Consider the following 21,203-nt stretch of genomic DNA (forward strand, 5'->3'; position numbering starts at 1 on the left):
ATGTATGGCATACATTTGTGTGTTGTCTTTTGCATCTGGTAAGGTTCAAGCTAAGGCATGATTTTAGTGGAATTAAATAGATGATCGAGCAGCAGTTCCCCACCTCTGTGCTGAGAGGATATGGACCCCAAATAATATGGAAATAAACTAGCATTTATGAAATAAAATGATAGCTCATGGTATTTTCTTAAAGTGATCCCTGACTAATACGACAAATATGCCTTAATACATTATAATTGTCCTCTATAACTACAATGTAAAATTAAAAACACCTCAATTATTTTATTTCTTCTAGAAATAGCTAATCTTTCACTCAATAGGGGAAATGCCTGTCGCAAGTTGATGATGTCATAAATGTCAAGTGTGATCTATCCCTATGGAATTTATGGCATGCATGTGAAAATAAAAACAAACTTAATACTTCCTATGGTTAATATGAGCATCAAATCAATATTTCAAATGTGTTTGTGTTTTGTTTTTTTGCACATGCATGCCATAAAAATGACACATGACATTTATGACATCATCAACTTGCGACAGTCATTTCCCCCTACTGAGTGAAAGATTAGCTATTTCTAGAAGAAATAAAATATTTAAGGTGTTTTTAATTTTACATTGTAGTTATAGAGGACAATTATAATGTATTAAGACATATTTGTCGTATTAGTCAGGGATCACTTTAAACCTGTACAAATGTGGTGTTCATTATGATACAGATAAGTAGCAACAAATACACTACGTTGCATTGCTATTTTTGCTACCAGTATTTATGATTGAAGTGAAAGTCGTTAAGTGTTTGTGGGTTTTATAAGTAGTGAACCAATGAAAATGGTATGACACCACCAAGCAACTTGGATTCTGCATTTCATTTGGAAATCGAGGTCCCAGTGTAACTGGAGACAGACTGAGAGGTACTGAGTCAGAGTTGCTTGAAGTCGAGTGTGAAGTTTCTGCAGTCAGTGATGATTTGGGATGCTATGGCATCTGCTGCTTTTGCTCCACTGTTTTATCAAGTTCAGAGTCAACACAGCCATCTACCCGGAGGTTTTAGAGCACTTTGTGCTTCCGTACGTTGACAAGCTTTTTGGAGTTGCTGATTTCCTTTCCCAGAAGCTCTTGGCACCTGTCCACAGAGCCAAAACTACTAGTAAATGGTGTACTGATCATGGTATTACTGGGCTTAACTGACCCAGCCAAATGGCCTGACCTGAACCCCAGAGAATCTGTGTTGTATTGTCAAGAGGAAGATGAGAAACACCAGACTCAACCACCTCAGCAGTAGCCTGATTACCTTAATGCCACGCCCCATTGATGAAAAGTTTAAAAAAAAAATCAAACCTCGGTTCGAAGTGAAGCGGTGAACTTTTATTCTATGTGTTCTAGAGCTATGAACTCTGTATATACATTCGGTTCGAAGTGAAGCGGTATGTGTTCTAGAGCACAGTATAACGTCTGGACTTCCCGGCATAGGCAGCGAGTATCCTGATTATTTTCTGATCGAGGCACAACAAACGTAGTCTTCCTGACAACAAGTGAAAAGCTTTCCCTGATTGGTCCATGTGTATACAGTGACGTAGATGCATGCTGCAGCATTTCCAAAACGACAATGGCTGCCCTCGCGATGCAACAAGTGTAAGTAACAGTTAACGATAAAACAAGCAATAAGTGCAGCTATTTCAGAGTTGGAATCAATTAAAATACTTAAAAAGGACCACGGTGGATGCGCTAGCGGAGTTCATAGGCCGAAAAGACGTGTTTGTTTGCCGTTCTTCCGACTGGCTGAGAGATGTTTTGCTACGCTGATTGGTTAGAGGAGTCTGTCTGTCAAGGCAAGTACTCCCGCCCACTTCTCAAGCTGGCCGAAGGCCAGACGTTATAGAGCATCACAGCGGAAGTGGATTCCTGGGGTCACTTAATATTCCCCATTCATTTTCACCATAGACTTTTACAAAAATATTTATAACAATTATGTTAAGCCTCGAACCAAGCCATCCAGGATGGAGGTGAATCATGACCATATAACCTTTTTTTCTATGAAAAGAACATAATTGTTATAAATATATTTGTAAAAGTCTATGGCGAAAATGAATGGGTAATATTAAGTGACCCCAGGAATCCACTTCCGCTGCGACGCTCTATACTGGGGTCTAATCAGAGAGTCCTGCCACTGCGGGGTCAGAAACAGCGCTGGTCACGTGGTTCATTGTCACTTTACACCTCATAGACTTCAATGCATTCTGTAAACTTCCGGTTCGCCGTTTGTCACTATACGCCAATAGATGTGTGCGTAGAAGACCTGGCCCCATGAAGTGAACCGGAGTGACACAACTCTCCGAAGGTAGAAGGCTCTGGCTGCAGTGATAGACCTGGCCTGGATGAAACCATTCAGTTCACCTCTGGTCAAGGAAGGCACAGAACAGACTTCAAAGCGCTCATCAGCAGACTCAGAAGCAAGAAAGAAAAAAGCTGTATGTTTTTTAATTTTATTTTGCTCTATATAAAATAAATTATCTCGGGTTTAAAAAAACATGTTAACACGTTTTTGGCAGTGAATTTGTTAACGTTTCAATCTAAGCTGAACTGTCCGACATAACAAATAACGGAACAAAAGGCAAAATGGTTTTACAAAAAGTAAAGTGTTTCTAAACAGAACTGCCCTGGACTTTAAAGGTTACAGATGGATACAGATGGAATGAACTAATAAGGTAAAAAAAAAATTCACATGTTCTTTTCTTTATACAGTGGAGTGTTGGAACTGGGCAAAGCTCAGGAACACTTGCTCCAGCGAGATCTGGCTCACGCAGTAGTCTCCAATGCCGTACTTCTCTTTGGCCGCCTCCATTGTCCCAAAAACCCCTGCCCAGGTGGCGGTCTTGTCGGTCAGGTGGTAGTGGACCATGCGCTGGTGCTCGTCCTTCAGTAGACTACCCGGGAAGGTGCCTTCAATGAAACGCTTGAAGCGATGCAGTTTGCTCTCGCTGTCCTCCGGGTCCACCTCCTCTAGGTCGCGCGCCACCTTTGCCAGCAGGGTGTAGCCGCTGCCAAACTTGCTCTTGAGGTGCTGAGGACTGCCCAGACACTGCAGCCGACCGTTGACCATCACAGCCAGCCTGGTGCACAGGGCTTCACACTCCTCCATGCTGTGTGTCGTGATGACCACGGCCTTGCCGGACTCTCTTGTGCGTGTGACGGCGTCCCACAGCAGTCTTCTAGCCACGGGGTCCATGCCGGTGGACGGCTCATCCAGGAAGAGGACCGGAGGTCCACCGATCAGAGCCACGCCCGTGCTCAGCTTCCTCTTGTTGCCGCCGCTGTAATCGCTCACCAGCTTGTCTGCATGAGGCTCCAGCAGCAGTGACCCGAGGACCTTCTCCGCGCACACAGACAAATATTTCTCTGGGATTCCCCTGAGCCTGGCGTACATATGCAAAGTCTCTCTGCCTGTCATGTGGTCCAAAAGTGCATCAAACTGGGGACAGTAGCCGATGCGCCGCTGCACTTTTTTGATGTCACTCAGGATGCTGTATCCATCGATGTAGGCATTCCCAGATGTGACGCTCTCGTCCCCGGTCAGCATCTTAAAGGTGGTGGTCTTCCCTGCGCCGTTGAAGCCCAGCAGACCAAAGCACTCTCCTTTCCCCACAGCTAGAGACAGCCGGTCCACAGCCTGTAGAGTCCCAACGCTTCCGTACACCTTGCTGAGTTCCCGCAGTATGAGGGGGTTACCGGCCATGGACTCCACCGCAGGCTGGCACTCCAGAACCCTCTTCCTCTCCTCAGCCACATCACTGTCCTCTGGAAGAAGCGCTGCATCTGCTGTCACCGGTCGCTGTGTGAGCCTTCTGCCCAGGATGCCACGGAGGGAGCCAAGGAAACGTTGGAGTGTCCAGACAATTTGCAGTTCAATGACAAAGAGCAATGTGATGAAGACTATGCCCTGCACCAAGAAAGGCACCAGGAAACGTCCGACCCCAGGCTCGGACATTGAAAAGTAGTTCTCCTCGAATGTGAGTTTGTAATATTCGCAGAATGCCTGGCTCTCACCCTTCGTTGTACAAAAGGAGGTCAACAGGTAATTATGGTAGAACTGAGTGAAGGACATGCCCAGGCAGTAGTTAGGGAAGATCATAAACATCTTGTCCAGTAGAACGGCCGTTCTACTGTCACATTCGGCCCTATCACCACTATGAACGGGGCACTCATTGACAGCAATTTCCTTCATGACGGCAACAATCATAGTGGTGATAAAGCCTGATAGGATGTTGAAGATGAAGAGGCGTACGTACGCAGTGCCCGCCTTGTCGAACAGGAAGCTGAGCAGGTACATGAGAGGTATGACGGCCCAGCCGTACAGCAGCAGTATCAATAACACGTTTGCCAGCCGGTTGTCCTCCACAAAGGCCTTGACCGCAAATGCCCTGAACACCCCCAACAGGAGGAGGCAGGGCAGCAGGAAGTTCAGGAGATCCCACAGCAGGGCGGAAAACCAGAAGTTGGGGAGATGGAGCCCGCTGACCTGCTGGACATGTCTGGACTTGACAGAGCGCTCTTTGACCAGCAGCAGGGCGAACGTGCTGGACAGGGATGCCATGCCGAACATCAGGCTCATGGCGATTTGGAAGCCGTCCGCAAAGATTTTGGTCTGGGAGCCCTCGGAGTGTGTGCGTGGTGGCATGGGGTGATTTCCTGTCTGGATAGAAGCATCAGATCCTGCCAGATGTTTGAACAGTGCGTTGTCCACCATCATGAGGGCTGTGGCCGTTGTGTGGTAGCCCTGGTCGTTGAAGTATGCAATCACTGTGTCCTCTGCAAAGCCACCACTGCTGTTTTTGCCACGGAAGGCAGTGCCCACCACACACTGCTGGCTGAATGCCCTGCCCTCCTCCTTCACCCGGGCCAGGATGTAATCATTTAAGTTGGTTGTTTTGATGATCTGTGCCTGCGATGCTTTGACGTGGCACTCACATTCCCTTGCCAGGTCAGCCAGGGTACCATCTCTGGGCTCCAGGACCATTGGGACTGTGGTGGGGCCGTAGTGCCTGAGATCCAGCCAGAGTGGGGAATTGGGAAAGCTGGGCGAGGCGCGGAGAGCAAACAGGGTGGCTATCATAAAGACGAGGGGTACCAGGAACTGGGCCACCATCACCTTCCAGTTCCTCAAGCTGTACAGGGCTCTTTTCAGGAACATGGCATAGAACTGCTGCAAGTATAATCTGAGCCCTGTGTTGAGCTTCAAGTTGGTGAAGTCCTCTGAGCTGAGCATCCGGCTGTCGGTGATGTCAGTATGGTCAGCTATTCCGACGGTGCTGCCAGCATCATCTGTGCTCTGCTGGTGAGAGTCATGCTGCAGGGCGGGCAGCTGAATGGCCTGGATGTCCAAACTGGAATCCACCAGTTTCCCCACTCTGAGGAAGACTTCCTCCATGGTGGTTAAAGAAGCTCCATAGCTGGTGATGCCCAACTTCTGCCTGTTAACCTCCAGCTCGGAGAACAGCAACTCAAAGGAGTCTGTGCTCTCCTTAGGCAATATGTAGGACAGTTCTGCCCCCACATTGCTCTCCAGCTTGGCATTGGGAACATACTTGTGGACCAGGCAGGTGATCTCGAACACGTTACAATTAACATCCTTCACAATGACCATGTGGTAACCAGCACCATATCTGTTCTTGAGGAACAGAGGCGAGCCACAACACTGCAGCTCTCCGCCTGTCATGATGGCAATGCGGTCACCCAGAAGGTCTGCCTCGTCCATGAAATGTGTGGTGAGCACTATGGTTCGCCCTCGCTTCTCCCCCTGCAGCAGGTCCCAGATGGCACGACGCGCCGAGGGGTCGATGCCCGAAGTGGGCTCATCCAGCATCACCACTTTTGAGTTACCGGTTAGGGCAATGCCAATCGAGAGCTTTCTCTTCATGCCACCAGAAAGGGTCTTGGAGAGGACCTGACGCTTGTCCTCCAGGTTTAGGTTACGAATTATTTGGTCCACTTCAGCCAAGACCTGGTCTCTAGGGAAGCCTTTCAGCTGTGCGTAGAAGAGCAGGTGCTCCCTGACCGTCAGGTTATCAAACAGGACATTATGTTGAGGACAGTAACCCAGGCTATGGCGGATCAGAGCCATATCACGACAGATGTCATAACCGTTGATGTAAGCCCGTCCACTGGTAGGCGGGAACAAACCAGTCAGCATGGACAGCGCGGTTGTCTTTCCGGCCCCGTTGTGACCCAGCAATACGGTGATCTGTCCCTCGAACATGTTAACCGTGAGGTCCCGTACAGCCCGCCGCGTCTTTCTTCCCACTTTGAATTCCTTGGTTAGATGTTTAATCTTGATGCCAGAGACCATTCCGGTTGGCTCTTCCTCCATGAATTCGCCCTTCACAGCATTCCCGACATCCTCCCCTTCCCCATTCCCATTGACCGGAGCCGTGTGGGGGCTGCTGCACCAGTAGGAGGGCAGGATGAAGAAGTAGTATGGCAGAGGTACTCCGTACTCACCAGGGAAAACAGTCTCCATGTACCACGCCACCAGGCCGTACATTAAGGCATCCAGCAGCAGCAGCCCGAGGACCAGGGCCATGGACAAGTCATCATCCACCGTCACAGGGTCAAACAGGTTGGACCACTGGATCCCTGTGCCTTTGCCTTCAAAAGATCCTAAGAGCTGAGCTCCCATACCCATGGCTATGTTGGAAATAAGGCAGGCCGATGTCTTCTGGGCATGGCTGAGCAGCTCATAGCGTGGCCTCAGGAACATGTAAGGCATGAAGCTCAGGAAGTAGATGAAGCCACCTGCAGCTGCTGCCACATCAGCTCGGGAGAAGAAAGTACTGATCATGAAGTTGAAGTTGATGGTGGCAACTGCAAAGACCAGGAGGAAGACAAACACCAGTGTGGGGTCACTGTGGCTCAGAACAGCTCCTCGAGGGCTCACAGGAAGACACAAGAGCAGAGTGACAAAGAAGATGGAGACAAAGAGCAAGAGGAAGAACGTAAGGAACCAAGCACTCCAGTGGAGCCAGTTGTTGAGGCCCATCATCCGCATGTACTCCTTGAGCTTCGTCTCCTTCTCCTGCACCACGGCCCGCACGATGTTGAGTGAGGTGTAGGTGAAGCTGAGCATCAGCAGCAGTGGCAGAATGGGCTGAATGGCAATGATGAAATAGTCTAACCTGTGCGCCGGTTCTGGGAAACGGGACAGGCGCACTCTGGTCCGGTTCAGCAGGGAGTCCGCCGATGTTCTGTTGTAGGACCGCATGATGGCCTGGTCCACGGCATGTTGCAACGCTAGAAAGCCCTGTTCACAATAGTCAGGTACACCCCCCTTATCCATCCCGCGGACGGAGGTCCGGGGTCCCGGCTGCTGGGAGACGGCGAACAGGTGGTGGGTGTGCCAATTTGATTGGACACCACGGAGGGGGGAAACCATCATCGGCGGATGATGCATCCTCTCTCTGGCCGAACGAGGGTTGTACGGGAAACGTAGCCGGTATCTCACCTGCCGGGATAGCGGTTCATTGAGGTGGCTGAAGGTATGTTCAAATACCACGGCTGCGAGGACCTTCCCTGACTCATTATCGTTCCTCACGTAGTCCTCAAACTGCTGCTCTGTTTCGAATCCACGCACAGAGGTGATGTGTGACCCTGGTGGCCATCCCAGGTTCTGATAATCGTTCCTTGTGTTGTCCTCAAGGCTCTGCTGCACATACTCTGCAACCTGCTGCACTGCTGTGTAGCCGCTCGGCACGTAGGCCAGCTGGAAGGATCCGTTGAGCTTGCCGTCCTGTGTACTGGACAGGTCAGGCAGTGTGTTGACGGGGAAGGTCTCAAAGACATGGTCTTCGTGGTTCTCCCCGAGGGGTGCGTAGAGACGCAGACAAATGACGACGCATGAGAACAGCAGCGGCAGGGCCAATTCCACCACAGTCACCAAGGTCTGACGTTTCTGCAATAGATAGTTTTTCCATAATAGTAATCCAAACTGCTGCGTGAGACACATGGTCAGACGTACTTCCTGGAATTGCTGTTTTTTCCTTTAATGCCGATAATGATCGAATGTTGGAACTTGATCATGGTTGGTTGGCATCACAGACCACGTCAGTATTGTGTCATGAGGCGTGTCTATATTTGGCCACAAACGAACAATGCACAACTTCAATGTTGTAGAGCGATGTCACGCTAATACCCAACTTTTTGTTAGTGTGGTTGCCCAGGCAACACATAGTCCTAGGTAAACTTTATCTACTTCTAGCCAGGGTAACTTTTCCGCTGCCACTGGAAATTGAAAGACAGACATCTGTCCGACAGGGATAGGGAATCAATAGGGAATCAATGGGAGTGGGAATCAGTAGGGAATCAATGGGAGTGGGAATCAGTAGCGAATAAATGGGAGTGGGAATCAATAGGTCAAGCTTCACATGACAGTTAGCTTACTACAGAATATAGTCACGTCAGCAACCGTCAGCAACCACACTTGCAACTTCCAATTGCATCTTTGCAACACAATGGGGAATTTAAGTTGGCCATTTCTACTACCGCAACGTGAGGCGGGACTACGGCTGCTATGACGCGATCGCCGTAGCAGTCAAAATGGTTAAGCAAACAGCCATCGGCGATGGGGTCCCACACCTTTTGCTAAACACTTTGATTCCCATGGCGACGCGTCAACGCAGCAGGCGTTGTAGACGCTATGTGGAAAGCTAGCTCCTGCTGTAGTAGAGACGGCTGCTACGACGGCAGGTTTATCTATCGAGCGCTGATCATTTCCGGTTGCCGTTGTCATCTGCCGTCGGTGTACGAAGCTTAAATAGTAGGCCTGGGATGATTCACTTACCTCTCGATTCGATTTGATTTTGATTCATAGGTTTATATCAGCGCGCTCATGTTTCTGGCCCCATTCGTAAAAAAAGAAGCAGTACCTAAAACGGCCACCATGTCAATTTGGCTTCAGCCCTCCCCCTGGTGTCTGGGGGCTTGCTTCCACACCATGAGCAACTGCCACCCCATATTGCCGCCATTTGTCCTCATTATTATTATTTTAGCTCCTAAATCCGGCTTTGTGTGTAACAACAACAACATCCACGTGAAATCTTTTGTAGTATGTTCTCTTAAATCTTTATATCGGGGATCTGAGGGATTGAATGCGACATGCGAGCCCACACTGTTTCGTAGGAACAGTATTCCTAGTTCTCTGTTGGCCTCTGTTGGTCGTCAGTTATAGGTCCGACCTTGCATTGTGATTTACAAAATATAGTAATAGAACGTGAATACCATTTTGAGCAGTGCTAACCGCTCCTACATAAAGCTTTGTGTGTCCCTATGTCTGTAGTACGAGACTAGCGTCACGCGAGACTAACGTCATAGAAAGTACGCAGAGACAGACATCACCACAGCTGATGTCACGGCCAAGGTCCTCAGTCTCACGATCGTTCTCTTGGTCGCTCTGATGACGGCTAAATGGTAGGTGACATTCATGCACTCTCGGTGGGGCCGGAATGCACGAGGTTCTCTTACAAATACACCTCTGTTCTCTTCGGAGGAGGACAAAAACGACTGCATTGTCTCTGCCTGGCAAGAGCCTTAATTGCGGCTTTACTGTCACAAGAACTAGGCAGGTTGTCAACTCAGCTTTTCATCTCCTATGGCCAGGGTCTCCGGAGGAAGGCGGTTGGCCAGCCAATGCTTTCTCGGTAGGTAGTGGGAGGCCATTAAGCTGGCCTATACCTGAAATGGCATCCCCATGCAGGAAGGACTGAGGGCTAATTTTCCCAGAGGTGTGTGTTTTCTCCAGGGGGTCTTCGGTCCAGGAGATATGTACGTACGGTGGCAAACCGGTCGTCTCTTGCGTGCGCCATGGAAGATACCGAACTTCCATGGCGCATGCGGTCCGCAACACAAGCCATGACACCACACCATTTTCACACCATCAGTTCTTGCAGTCCTACTCCCCCCTCCCCACAACAAAGAGAGGAGGGGGGTTGTGGGTACTGATGGTGTGAAAATCTAGAAGGGGGGGCTGGCTGGCCGGGGGAATATATGCAAATGATCTTCTCAGAGAAGGTATCTATAACCTTGGGTATGAGGGAGGCATTCTTAAGGGAATGAGGGGATTTACCCGAGTGAAAGCTTCCCATATTCAATGTTTTTCATGCAGTGAAAGCCACCGCTCACTTAATACTGTGTGTGATTTTTATGTTGATGTATTGATTACATAGGACAACAATGGAAACAAGAAAAGTCCAATTGGGCTTGCAAAGCTGGTGTCATACTGGGATGCCCCTCCCCCGGCAGCCATTTTGGGAGGGTCGGGGGATATATACTAGCTATAGTAGCAGGGCTTGACATTAACTTTTTGAGGCACAGTGTCATCTGGACAAGTACATTTCCCATTCACTTGTCCAGGCACAAAAGTAACTGGTCAATTAGCCATTTCAGTCTTTGGACAAATAAATAAGACCTCCTTGGTCCCCTCCACTCCACAGTCCATAGTCTGCATACAGCACAAAGCTGCTAGGAGCATCACAGAAAAAGTGAAACCAAAAGCAACAAGTATATTTAATTATTTTTCGTTAAATCTCTATCCCACGATTTTGTAACCCATTTATCACGGTCAAGTACATTTTTAATTAACTTGTTCATAAGGATTTATAATTGTCCCGGACACCAGGACAAGCCAAATGTCTATGAGCCTTTCTGCAGCGCAAAAAATAATAATAATAAAAAAATAATAAAGTTGAGCCTCAATGCATGCATGCAGCGTACTAGCTCTAAGGAACATTTTTAAATGTACTTGTGGCTTTTGGTTTCACTTTTTCTGTGACGCTCCTAGCAGCTTTGTGCTGGATAGACTATGGCGTGTGGAGTGGAGGGGGCCAAGGGGGTCTTATTTATTTGTCCAAAGAAATAAAATAAAAAAGACTATGAGATGGCAAATTAACAAAGTGACTTTTGTGCCTGGACAAGTGAAAGGGAAATGTACTTGTCCAGAGGACACTCTGCCTCAAAAAGTTAATGTCAAGCCCTGCTACTATATAGCTGTGGCTTTTGGTTTCACTTTTTCTGTGATGCTCCTAGCAGCTTTGTGCTGTATGCAGACTATGGACTGTGGAGTGGAGGGGGCCAAGGGGGTCTTATTTATTTGTCCAAAAAAAAGTTGAGAAAAAAATAATAATAAAAAAAGACCGTCCAGATGACACTGTGCCTCAAAAAGTTAATGTCAAGCCCTGCTACTATAGCTAGTATACATCCCCCGACCCTCTCAAAATGGCTGCCGGGGGAGGGGCATCCCAGTATGACACCAGCTTTGCAAGCCCAATTCTGGGAAATGGCAAGTGCGGTTGAAACGACTGGAATCACAAGGAATCCGCTGATGAATTTCGTTCATTTATATTAGTATTAGACAATGTGATGTCAAGTGAAGAATGAACAATCTTGTCTAATGTAAAAAAAAAAAGGGGAAAGAAAAAAATCTATCGAACTCAATGGATGTTGGGCTTACAGAGAAGTTAACCATTTAGGTTGTCTATAGTCTGCTCACTGCCATCAAAGTAACTTCCTCGTAAACCAGGAGGCCGCCGGGCCCTCTGAAATACCGACTCATCTTCCCGCCTTCTGGGTACGCGGGATTGATGTCCTTGAATTAAACCTTCTCTGGCTGCCTCTGCCCCTGCTCCACTCAAGCCCCCAGAACCCAGGGCTATACTTGAAGCACAAGCGATGGTGGCCAAAGCTGGAACTGCAGGCAGGGTGAAAAATACATGCACGAGCCCATGAGCATTTATTAGACTATAATCCCCACTCCGTACATTCAAAGTCTGTCAGCACCACTTACACGTGGATTTCACAAACAGCGAAAAAACGGTTATGGTTAAAGAGTAATTTAGCATGCCAATAATGATGATTGACTTTCACGGCTTGTGCCCAACCATATCCACTTCTTTCAAAACCTGGTGGCCATCCTGGAATTAATTTTTTAAAATGAGGATACTGAATAGCGCTGTAACCAACCCAAGACGGATGAGTCCATTTTCCATTATCACAATACCACCTACCCCAATACAAATACCAGTTGCTACAGAACCATTCTGAATACATACTCAACCAGAATTCTTGAACGCCAAAATTTTCCTGAAGAATTTCTGATATATAGAAATACTCTTCCCAATTACGCGGAGTAGCAAGCTCTCCCCTCATTCTCCGGCACTCACTTTGGGCGACTCCCCCTTCTAAATGTTTTGCGATAACATAGAAGTAAGTCAAGTCATTTCTCTTACTGGGCCAAAAATGTTTGAAAATCCTGGGGGGAAATCTCTTCTTGAGGACAGCAAGGTCAAGTGCACAGGCCGACAATTTTCCTGTGCATTTGGCATTGCTCTCTTGGCAGGCGGATAAGAGCTTCTTACATTGCTTGCTGGCAGAAAGTGCGATATTCATATCGGTGAAACAGACTTCCAAATACATTTGGCAAATATCATCCTGAGAGATATCATACGAGCTATTGTGGCCCTGGAAGGACTGAACCTTCTGCACCATGCTGTGGTCTTGAGAGGATTCCGTGACCAATGTCACTGTCATATTTTTGGTCAATTCATAGCACATCTCATCCCGTAGCATGCCTCCGGGAGTCTCTCTCCGGTCAAACTCTTTCACCCTCGCGTCACAAACCATGCTGTGGTCCTGAGTGGATTCAGTGACCAATGTCATATTGTGGGTCAAATTGTGGCACATCTCATCCCGTAGGATGCCTCCGGAAGACTCTTTCACCCTCTTGGTCGTGTCACGAACCAAGACATCGTCTTTCAACATCTTCTTAGCCGCCCCAACGAGACTGGCGGCCTGCTGGTCGTAATCTTTGAGATCTCCCATCTTGGGATTGACCATGTTACTGCTGGCGAAAATTGCAGTGGCCAAAACCAACAAGGAGAACGCCAATAAGACCTTAGTCTTATTGGCGTTCATGTTGTCGTCGGCCAGAGACAACTGTTTGGTACTCACTCTGTCTGATCTTGTCAGTTGTCCAACAAAACGTCTTAAAACTTCTAAAACTTCTGAATAGACTGTTTGCTACAGTCGTAATATATGCCCAGGGTGTAGTAACAGCTTTGGTATCCTAAATCATTTCAACTCACATGCCAATTGCATTTATACCCCTTTGCTTTTGCTAACATATGCATGATGTTGACATGTTGTTGCATCCATATTTGGAAAGAGCATAGATTACATGGGGGAACCTTGTGTCTGTCGACTTGGATATGCCTTGTTATGGCCAGGATGGAAATGGAGTTTGGTGAAGCCATGCCCAAATATGGGACTCTTCTTGAAGCTAGAAGAGGAGAGTGGAAAGGAGGAACGCCGTGTCATGTCGTGCGACGTCCATTTATGAAGACAACTTCACTGGTGATAGGCTAACTCCCTTGGAACTGGAACACACTGTCAAATTGAAGCTGATGGAAGCTCTCTCCCGATTCGCTGAAAATGTGCAACCTACCCTGAAAATGTTTTTGTTAAAGAGCTGGAGAGACAGTGAGACCTGTTACTGTACCAACCCATCTTAAAATATGTTGTTCCAGGGACCCTGAGAAAGAAGGATTACAAATGTTGGCTTTAAAAAAAAGACAAGAAAAAAATTATATACATATATATATATATATATATATATATATATATATAATATATATATATATATATATATATATACATACATACATACATACATACATACATACATACACACACACATATATATATATATATATATATATATATATATATATATATATATATATATATATATATATATATATATATGTTACAGTATGTTTGGGTAACTCAGGACGTTCTATGTAAGAGCGCTTGTTTTGTCGTTCACCACACACCAATCACCACCAGGTGGCGACGACAGCCCATAGAGTTATAATGCGACAGCCATTCACTAGTGAAGGCGCTGACGTCACTCGTTTGCGACTCTTTCTTTATTTACTAGCCTAGCCTAGCCTAGCCTAGCCTAGCCTAGCCATTAGCTCCATTGTAGTCACTTGGACAGGGCGTTTATCGTGTGTGTGTGTGTGTGTGTGTGTGTGTGTGTGTGTGTGTGTGTGTGTGTGTGTGTGGGGGGGGGGCTACAGATCCCATGGCCTGGAGGAACGGACCGTAACCCTGACAACAGGCTAAGAAAACGCTAATAAACAGCTTTAATTTGGGAGAAATGAAATTCGGGCTCCGTCACCGTTGGTATTATGCTAATGACCAATACCATGTGAACTTTGGGATCAGTTGCTGAAGCGAGTGAATAGATAAACGTAGATAAGCGTGAGCGTTAGAGCGTGAGTGAGTGAGTGAGTTAGAGCGTTAGAGTGTGAGTTTGCTCCTTTAATGGTTAGATATTTATATATATATAAAAATTTGAATTAATTTTCTTGACTTTAATTAAAATTTTACCTTTTTCCGAAATATGGAGGTGACAGACCCTGGCCATTAATTTATTATTGAATTAACCCATTCAGGCCAGGAACACATTTTAGTGTATTACAGTACATGTACAGTATGTAGCAACATATATATATATTTTTTTGAAATGTTTGAATAATATTTGACGTTTTTTCAGTAAACTTAGGTCAGGCCTATGGACTTGAATGGGGTAAATTCAAATGGTAAGACGGAATTCATTTGCAAGTGAGACTCGCGTCACGGCAACCACACTTGCAATTTCAAATTGCATCTTTCTAGTCATTATTTGAACTGGGGGCCCCCCACCCTGACAGGCAGTTGTAAATGGGAATCGAACCAACCGAACTGACCCAAGCTTCCCGGAGGTCTGGCCCATGACGTGGTGGATGGTGTGGCCAGTGTTGCAGTGGTCTTGGGTCGCGCGCCCCCGATGACCCAAACCTTTTCTGAGCCGGTCTCGCACCCCCCGAAGTTCACACCTCGACAACTTTTTAACAAAGAAACTAGCCTATTTGCATATCAATAGACCTGTATTGTAGGTGTCGAGCGACGTCCGCGACCCCCCAAACATTGAATCACCACTGCACCACTGGGTGTGGCCCTTCTGGATCTTGTAGTCGGACTCGATCTTGACCATGACCATGACGTCTCTTGGTTGCTGTCCCACGGCTCATCGTCCAGACGGAAGGTCGTGCCGTGGTCCGTGCCTCGGTCCATTCCACCACTCAGACGCAGCACCAGGTGGATGGCAGACTCCTTCTGGATGCTGTAGTGTAGTCGGGCACGTCGTTATCGCTCGGCTCGACCTCCAGGGTGATGGTCTTGCCGGTGAGCTTCAAGCGTAACAAGTAACTTTGAGGGAGGAAATATGCAGGGACCAAGAACAGAGCGTGCGTTCCCTCGCATTGCAGTTTTTGGCGTTGTTCTCCTAATAATAATTAATTAGAATACATCTAAATACTGTAAATAATAATCTTTAAAATGCAGATAATCTAGAGTTAGTTAAAGTGGCCTCTCGCAGCCCTCAGAAAGCAACTTCTCTGCTACCACAGGGCTACTGGGCTAGCACTAAAGCTAAAGCTAAAGACACACATTGCTCGCTTGCGTCACATCGCATCGCACGGCCACACACACACACACACACACACACACACACACACACACACACACACACACACACACACACACACACACACACACACAGACACGATACTACATCGTGGCTGGCTGAGTAGAATGCGTTCTCCATAACGTTAATAGTTTCAGTAAGTGATTTGAAGAACGATATATATATATATATATATATATATATTGATGAAATGGAAACGCAGTGTTTATCTGCATTTCTCCAGACTAGTAAAGAGGCTGTCTGCCTTCTTTCTCCTCCAACTCCCTGCGCATGTCTCCTCCTACGGATTCAATAAGCTCCCCGGCTGGTATTGGTAGGCGGGCAGTGGAGGGAACTACGCTGCGGGCGATGGGAAGTGTTTTAAGATAGACCACGTGACCTACTGTATCATACTATTATAATTTCGGGGCGTGACAGCGGACCTTTAATCATTCAGGGTTGCCATGTCCTGATCAGGATCGAAACATTTGTGCTGTCAACAAGCAGGGAGGCCTGGCCTCACCAGTCTTGTACCGACTAGCACGCGATGCGACGCTTTGCGTCAATCAGAGCTTGGTGCATCGCTTGAGAGGCGCTGTGTCCCATAGTGATTGTCTCGCTCACAGAGTTAAAAGAACCGTGGTTATGTTCATAACCTCTAGTTGTGGGCTCGCTGAACAGCGAGACCAGTATGTTCTCCCAAATATTTTAGACCAAGTTTATTCTCCAAAAATAAAAATACCGACAGTACAAAGGCAGGGCCTTTAGCCAATGAGTAGCAGCGTTCTTGGTGACATCACCACCAACACCTGCGACCTGATATAAATAACAACAACATCCACGTGAAATCTTTTGTAGTATGTTCTCTGAAATCTTTATATCGGGGATCTGAGGGATTGAATGCGACATGCGAGCCCACACTGTTTCGTAGGAACAGTATTCCTAGTTCTCTGTTGGCCTCTGTTGGTCGTCAGTTATAGGTCCGACCTTGCATTGTGATTTACAAAATATAGTAATAGAACGTGAATACCATTTTGAGCAGTGCTAACCGCTCCTACATAAAGCTTTGTGTGTCCGTAGTACGAGACTAGCGTCACACGAGACTAACGTCATAGGAAGTACGCAGAGACAGACATCACCACAGCTGATGTCACGGCCAAGGTCCTCAGTCTCATGATCGTTCTCTTGGTCGCTCTGATGACGGCTAAACGGTAGGTGACATTCATGCACTCTCGGTGTAGCCTGACACTTCAGTCCGCACATCACCCCCCCGTGTTGGTGGGTGGTTGAAGAGCGGGCGCATTGAATGGGCCAATCAGGGTTGTATGCTTGGGGCACGTGAACTCTATGCTCCGGTCCCAGCCCCCTCCAAACAGAGCTCTTGAGCTCACGTGAGACTCGCTCGTGGACTCTGATTGGTGTCCTCTGCCCACTCGAGAGTCTAGTGGACTCTGATTGGTCTGTGAAAACTGTCATGGCGGAGTCAGACTCGACTCGTATTATTAATAAACTATGAAATAGTGCCGTTTCCTCACGTTTTAATACCATTTTGCACTAACGTAAACATGCAGACATATAATATGTTATGAGAAATAACGTATTTTTGCAATGTCACGCCACGTCGCGTGTGTGTGTGTGTATGTGTGTGTGTGTGTGTGTGACGTCAATAGGCTTTAGCCCGCCCACGCCGAAATAGAATCTGCCCTGGTAATCTCAGACTCTCCCGGAGTGAAACGTAGTGAACGTAGTGTGAGATGTCTGGCGCTCGCAGTCAGGCAACTCTCGGTGGGCCCGGAATGCATGAGGTTCTCTTACGAACTGGTGGCCTTCCATACACCTCTGTTCTCTTCGGAGGAGGACAAAAACGACTGCATTGTCTCTGCCTGGCAAGAGCCTTAATTGCGGCTTTACTGTCACAAGACCAAGGCAGGTCGTCGACTCAGCTTTTTTTATCTCCTATGGCCAGGGTCTCCGGAGGAAGTGGAGGCCATTAAGCTGGCCTATACCTGAAATGGCATCCCCATGCAGGAAGGACTGAGGGCTAATTTTCCCAGAGGTGTGTCAGTGTCCTGGACCCTCTCCAGGGGGTCTTCGGTCCAGGAGATATGTACGTACGGTGGCAAACCGGTCGTCTCTTGCGTGCGCCATGGAAGATACCGAACTTCCATGGCGCACGCGGTCCTGGGTGTGGCTGCCTCCTCAAGGTAGGATGTGTGGGTGAGAGATTGGGGCTAGTCTTTCTGCTGCTCCTGTCGGCCCCATGTTCTCCTAGGACCTGCGCGCGGCGGGAGATGATGTCGGGAGTTCAAAGTTCACGGCTTTACGGCAATAATGGCGGAGCTGGATGTAAACAAACGATGGATGCAGACATTACATACTACAGGCATGTAGTGAGAAATGGAATTTTCGAGCGAGATAAATAACCAGATTTACAATAAGACGCAGTGGTCCTGTATGGAGCCCCGGTCTGGTAGGTACAAATAGAATATGTAACTTTTTTTCCGCTGCCATTGGAAATGGCAGGGTAACTCCTCAAAAATGACGTAACTTTCATCATCAATGACGTAACTTTATTGATTACTAGGGTAACTTTTCCGCTGCCATTGGAAATTGATGGAATCAATGGGAATGGGAATCAATAGGGAATCAATTGGTCGAGCTTCACATGACAGTTAGCTTACTACAGAATATAGTCACGTCAGCAACCGTCTGCAACCACACTTGCAACTTCCAATTGCATCTTTTCTAGTTAGTGTGGTTGCCCAACAGGGCAACACAATGGGGAATTTAAGTTGGCCGTTTCTACTACCGCAACGTGAGGCGGGACTACGGCTGCTATGATGCGATTGCCGTAGCAGTCAAAATGGTTAAGCAAACAGCCGTCGGCGACGGGGTCCCACACCTTTTACTAAACACTTTTATTCCCATGGCGACGCGTCAACGCAGCAGGCGTTGTAGACGCTATGTGGAAAGCTAGCTCCTGCCGTAGTAGAGACGGCTGCTACGACGGCAGGTTTATCTATCGAGCACTGATCATTTCCGGTTGCCGTTGTCATCTGCCGTCGCCGTACGAAGCTTAAATAGTAGGCCTAGCTGGGATGATTCACTTACCTCCCGATTCGATTCGATTTTGATTCATAGGGTGGCGATTCGATTTATATCAGCGCGTTTATGTTTCTGGCCCCATCCGTAAAAAAGCTGCAGTACCTCAAACGGCCACCATGTCAATTTGGCTTCAGCCCTCCCCCTGGTGTCTGGGGGCTTGCTTCCACCCCATGAGCCACTGCCACCCCATATTGCCGCCATTTGTCCTTTTTCCTCATTATTATTAGTTTAGCTCCTACATCCGGCTTTGTGTGTCCGTCCGTATGCCCCGCAACACAAGCCTCATGGCCCTAACCGGCACCACAACAATTACATAGGAATATGTATTCTCAAACACTGCGTGAAAAACATTGAATATGGGAAGCTTTCACTAGGGTAAATCCCCTCATTCCCTTAAGAATGCCTCCCTCATACCCAAGGTTATAGATACCTTCTCTGAGAGGATCATTTGCATATATTCCCCCGGCCAGCCAGTCCCCCTTCTAGATTTTCACACCATCAGTTCTTGCAGTCCTACTCCCCCCTCCCCACAACAAAGAGAGGAGGGGGGTTGTGGGTACTGATGGTGTGAAAATCTAGAAGGGGGGGCTGGCTGGCCGGGGGAATATATGCAAATGATCTTCTCAGAGAAGGTATCTATAACCTTGGGTATGAGGGAGGCATTCTTAAGGGAATGAGGGGATTTACCCGAGTGAAAGCTTCCCATATTCAATGTTTTTCATGCAGTGAAAGCCACCGCTCACTTAATACTGTGTGTGATTTTTATGTTGATTTATTGATTACATAGGACAACAATGGAAACAAGAAAAGTCCAATTGGGCTTGCAAAGCTGGTGTCATACTGGGATGCCCCTCCCCCGGCAGCCATTTTGGGAGGGTCGGGGGATATATACTAGCTATAGTAGCAGGGCTTGACATTAACTTTTTGAGGCACAGTGTCATCTGGACAAGTACATTTCCCATTCACTTGTCCAGGCACAAAAGTAACTGGTCAATTAGCCATTTCAGTCTTTGGACAAATAAATAAGACCTCCTTGGTCCCCTCCACTCCACAGTCCATAGTCTGCATACAGCACAAAGCTGCTAGGAGCATCACAGAAAAAGTGAAACCAAAAGCAACAAGTATATTTAATTATTTTTCGTTAAATCTCTATCCCACGATTTTGTAACCCATTTATCACGGTCAAGTACATTTTTAATTAACATGTTCATAAGGATTTATAATTGTCCCGGACACCAGGACAAGCCAAATGTCTATGAGCCTTTCTGCAGCGCAAAAAATAATAATAATAAAAAAATAATAAAGTTGAGCCTCAATGCATGCATGCAGCGTACTAGCTCTAAGGAACATTTTTAAATGTACTTGTGGCTTTTGGTTTCACTTTTTCTGTGACGCTCCTAGCAGCTTTGTGCTGGATAGACTATGGCGTGTGGAGTGGAGGGGGCCAAGGGGGTCTTATTTATTTGTCCAAAGAAATAAAATAAAAAAGACTATGAGATGGCAAATTAACAAAGTGACTTTTGTGCCTGGACAAGTGAAAGGGAAATGTACTTGTCCAGAGGACACTCTGCCTCAAAAAGTTAATGTCAAGACCTGCTACTATATAGCTGTGGCTTTTGGTTTCACTTTTTCTGTGATGCTCCTAGCAGCTTTGTGCTGTATGCAGACTATGGACTGTGGAGTGGAGGGGGCCAAGGGGGTCTTATTTATTTGTCCAAAAAAAAGTTGAGAAAAAAATAATAAAAAAAGACCGTCCAGATGACACTGTGCCTCAAAAAGTTAATGTCAAGCCCTGCTACTATAGCTAGTATACATCCCCCGACCCTCTCAAAATGGCTGCCGGGGGAGGGGCATCCCAGTATGACACCAGCTTTGCAAGCCCAATTCTGGGAAATGGCAAGTGCGGTTGAAACGACTGGAATCACAAGGAATCCGCTGATGAATTTCGTTCATTTATATTAGTATTAGACAATGTGATGTCAAGTGAAGAATGAACAATCTTGTCTAATGTAAAAAAAAAAGGGGAAAGAAAAAAATCTATCGAACTCAATGGATGTTGGGCTTACAGAGAAGTTAACCATTTAGGTTGTCTATAGTCTGCTCACTGCCATCAAAGTAACTTCCTCGTAAACCAGGAGGCCGCCGGGCCCTCTGAAATACCGACTCATCTTCCCGCCTTCTGGGTACGCGGGATTGATGTCCTTGAATTAAACCTTCTCTGGCTGCCTCTGCCCCTGCTCCACTCAAGCCCCCAGAACCCAGGGCTATACTTGAAGCACAAGCGATGGTGGCCAAAGCTGGAACTGCAGGCAGGGTGAAAAATACATGCACGAGCCCATGAGCATTTATTAGACTATAATCCCCACTCCGTACATTCAAAGTCTGTCAGCACCACTTACACGTGGATTTCACAAACAGCGAAAAAACGGTTATGGTTAAAGAGTAATTTAGCATGCCAATAATGATGATTGACTTTCACGGCTTGTGCCCAACCATATCCACTTCTTTCAAAACCTGGTGGCCATCCTGGAATTAATTTTTTAAAATG

The 21,203-nt window shown here is 47.0% G+C and overlaps 1 protein-coding gene across 1 annotated transcript; it reads right to left on the reverse strand.

The window, feature by feature from the left end:
- Positions 1 to 2,734: 2,734 nt before the first annotated feature.
- Positions 2,735 to 7,996, reverse strand: LOC308302289 (phospholipid-transporting ATPase ABCA3-like; the record flags this gene model as incomplete). The annotated part of the gene is made up of 1 exon (XM_080746546.1): positions 2,735 to 7,996. The coding sequence occupies one exon, from the start codon at positions 7,994 to 7,996 to the stop codon at positions 2,735 to 2,737; it is 5,262 nt and encodes a 1,753-aa protein (XP_080602672.1).
- Between the last annotated feature and the right edge of the window lie 13,207 nt (positions 7,997 to 21,203).

This window comes from Nannobrachium achirus (assembly GCF_963921795.1).
Source record: "Nannobrachium achirus genome assembly, chromosome: 17".
Lineage (NCBI taxonomy): Eukaryota > Metazoa > Chordata > Actinopteri > Myctophiformes > Myctophidae > Nannobrachium > Nannobrachium achirus.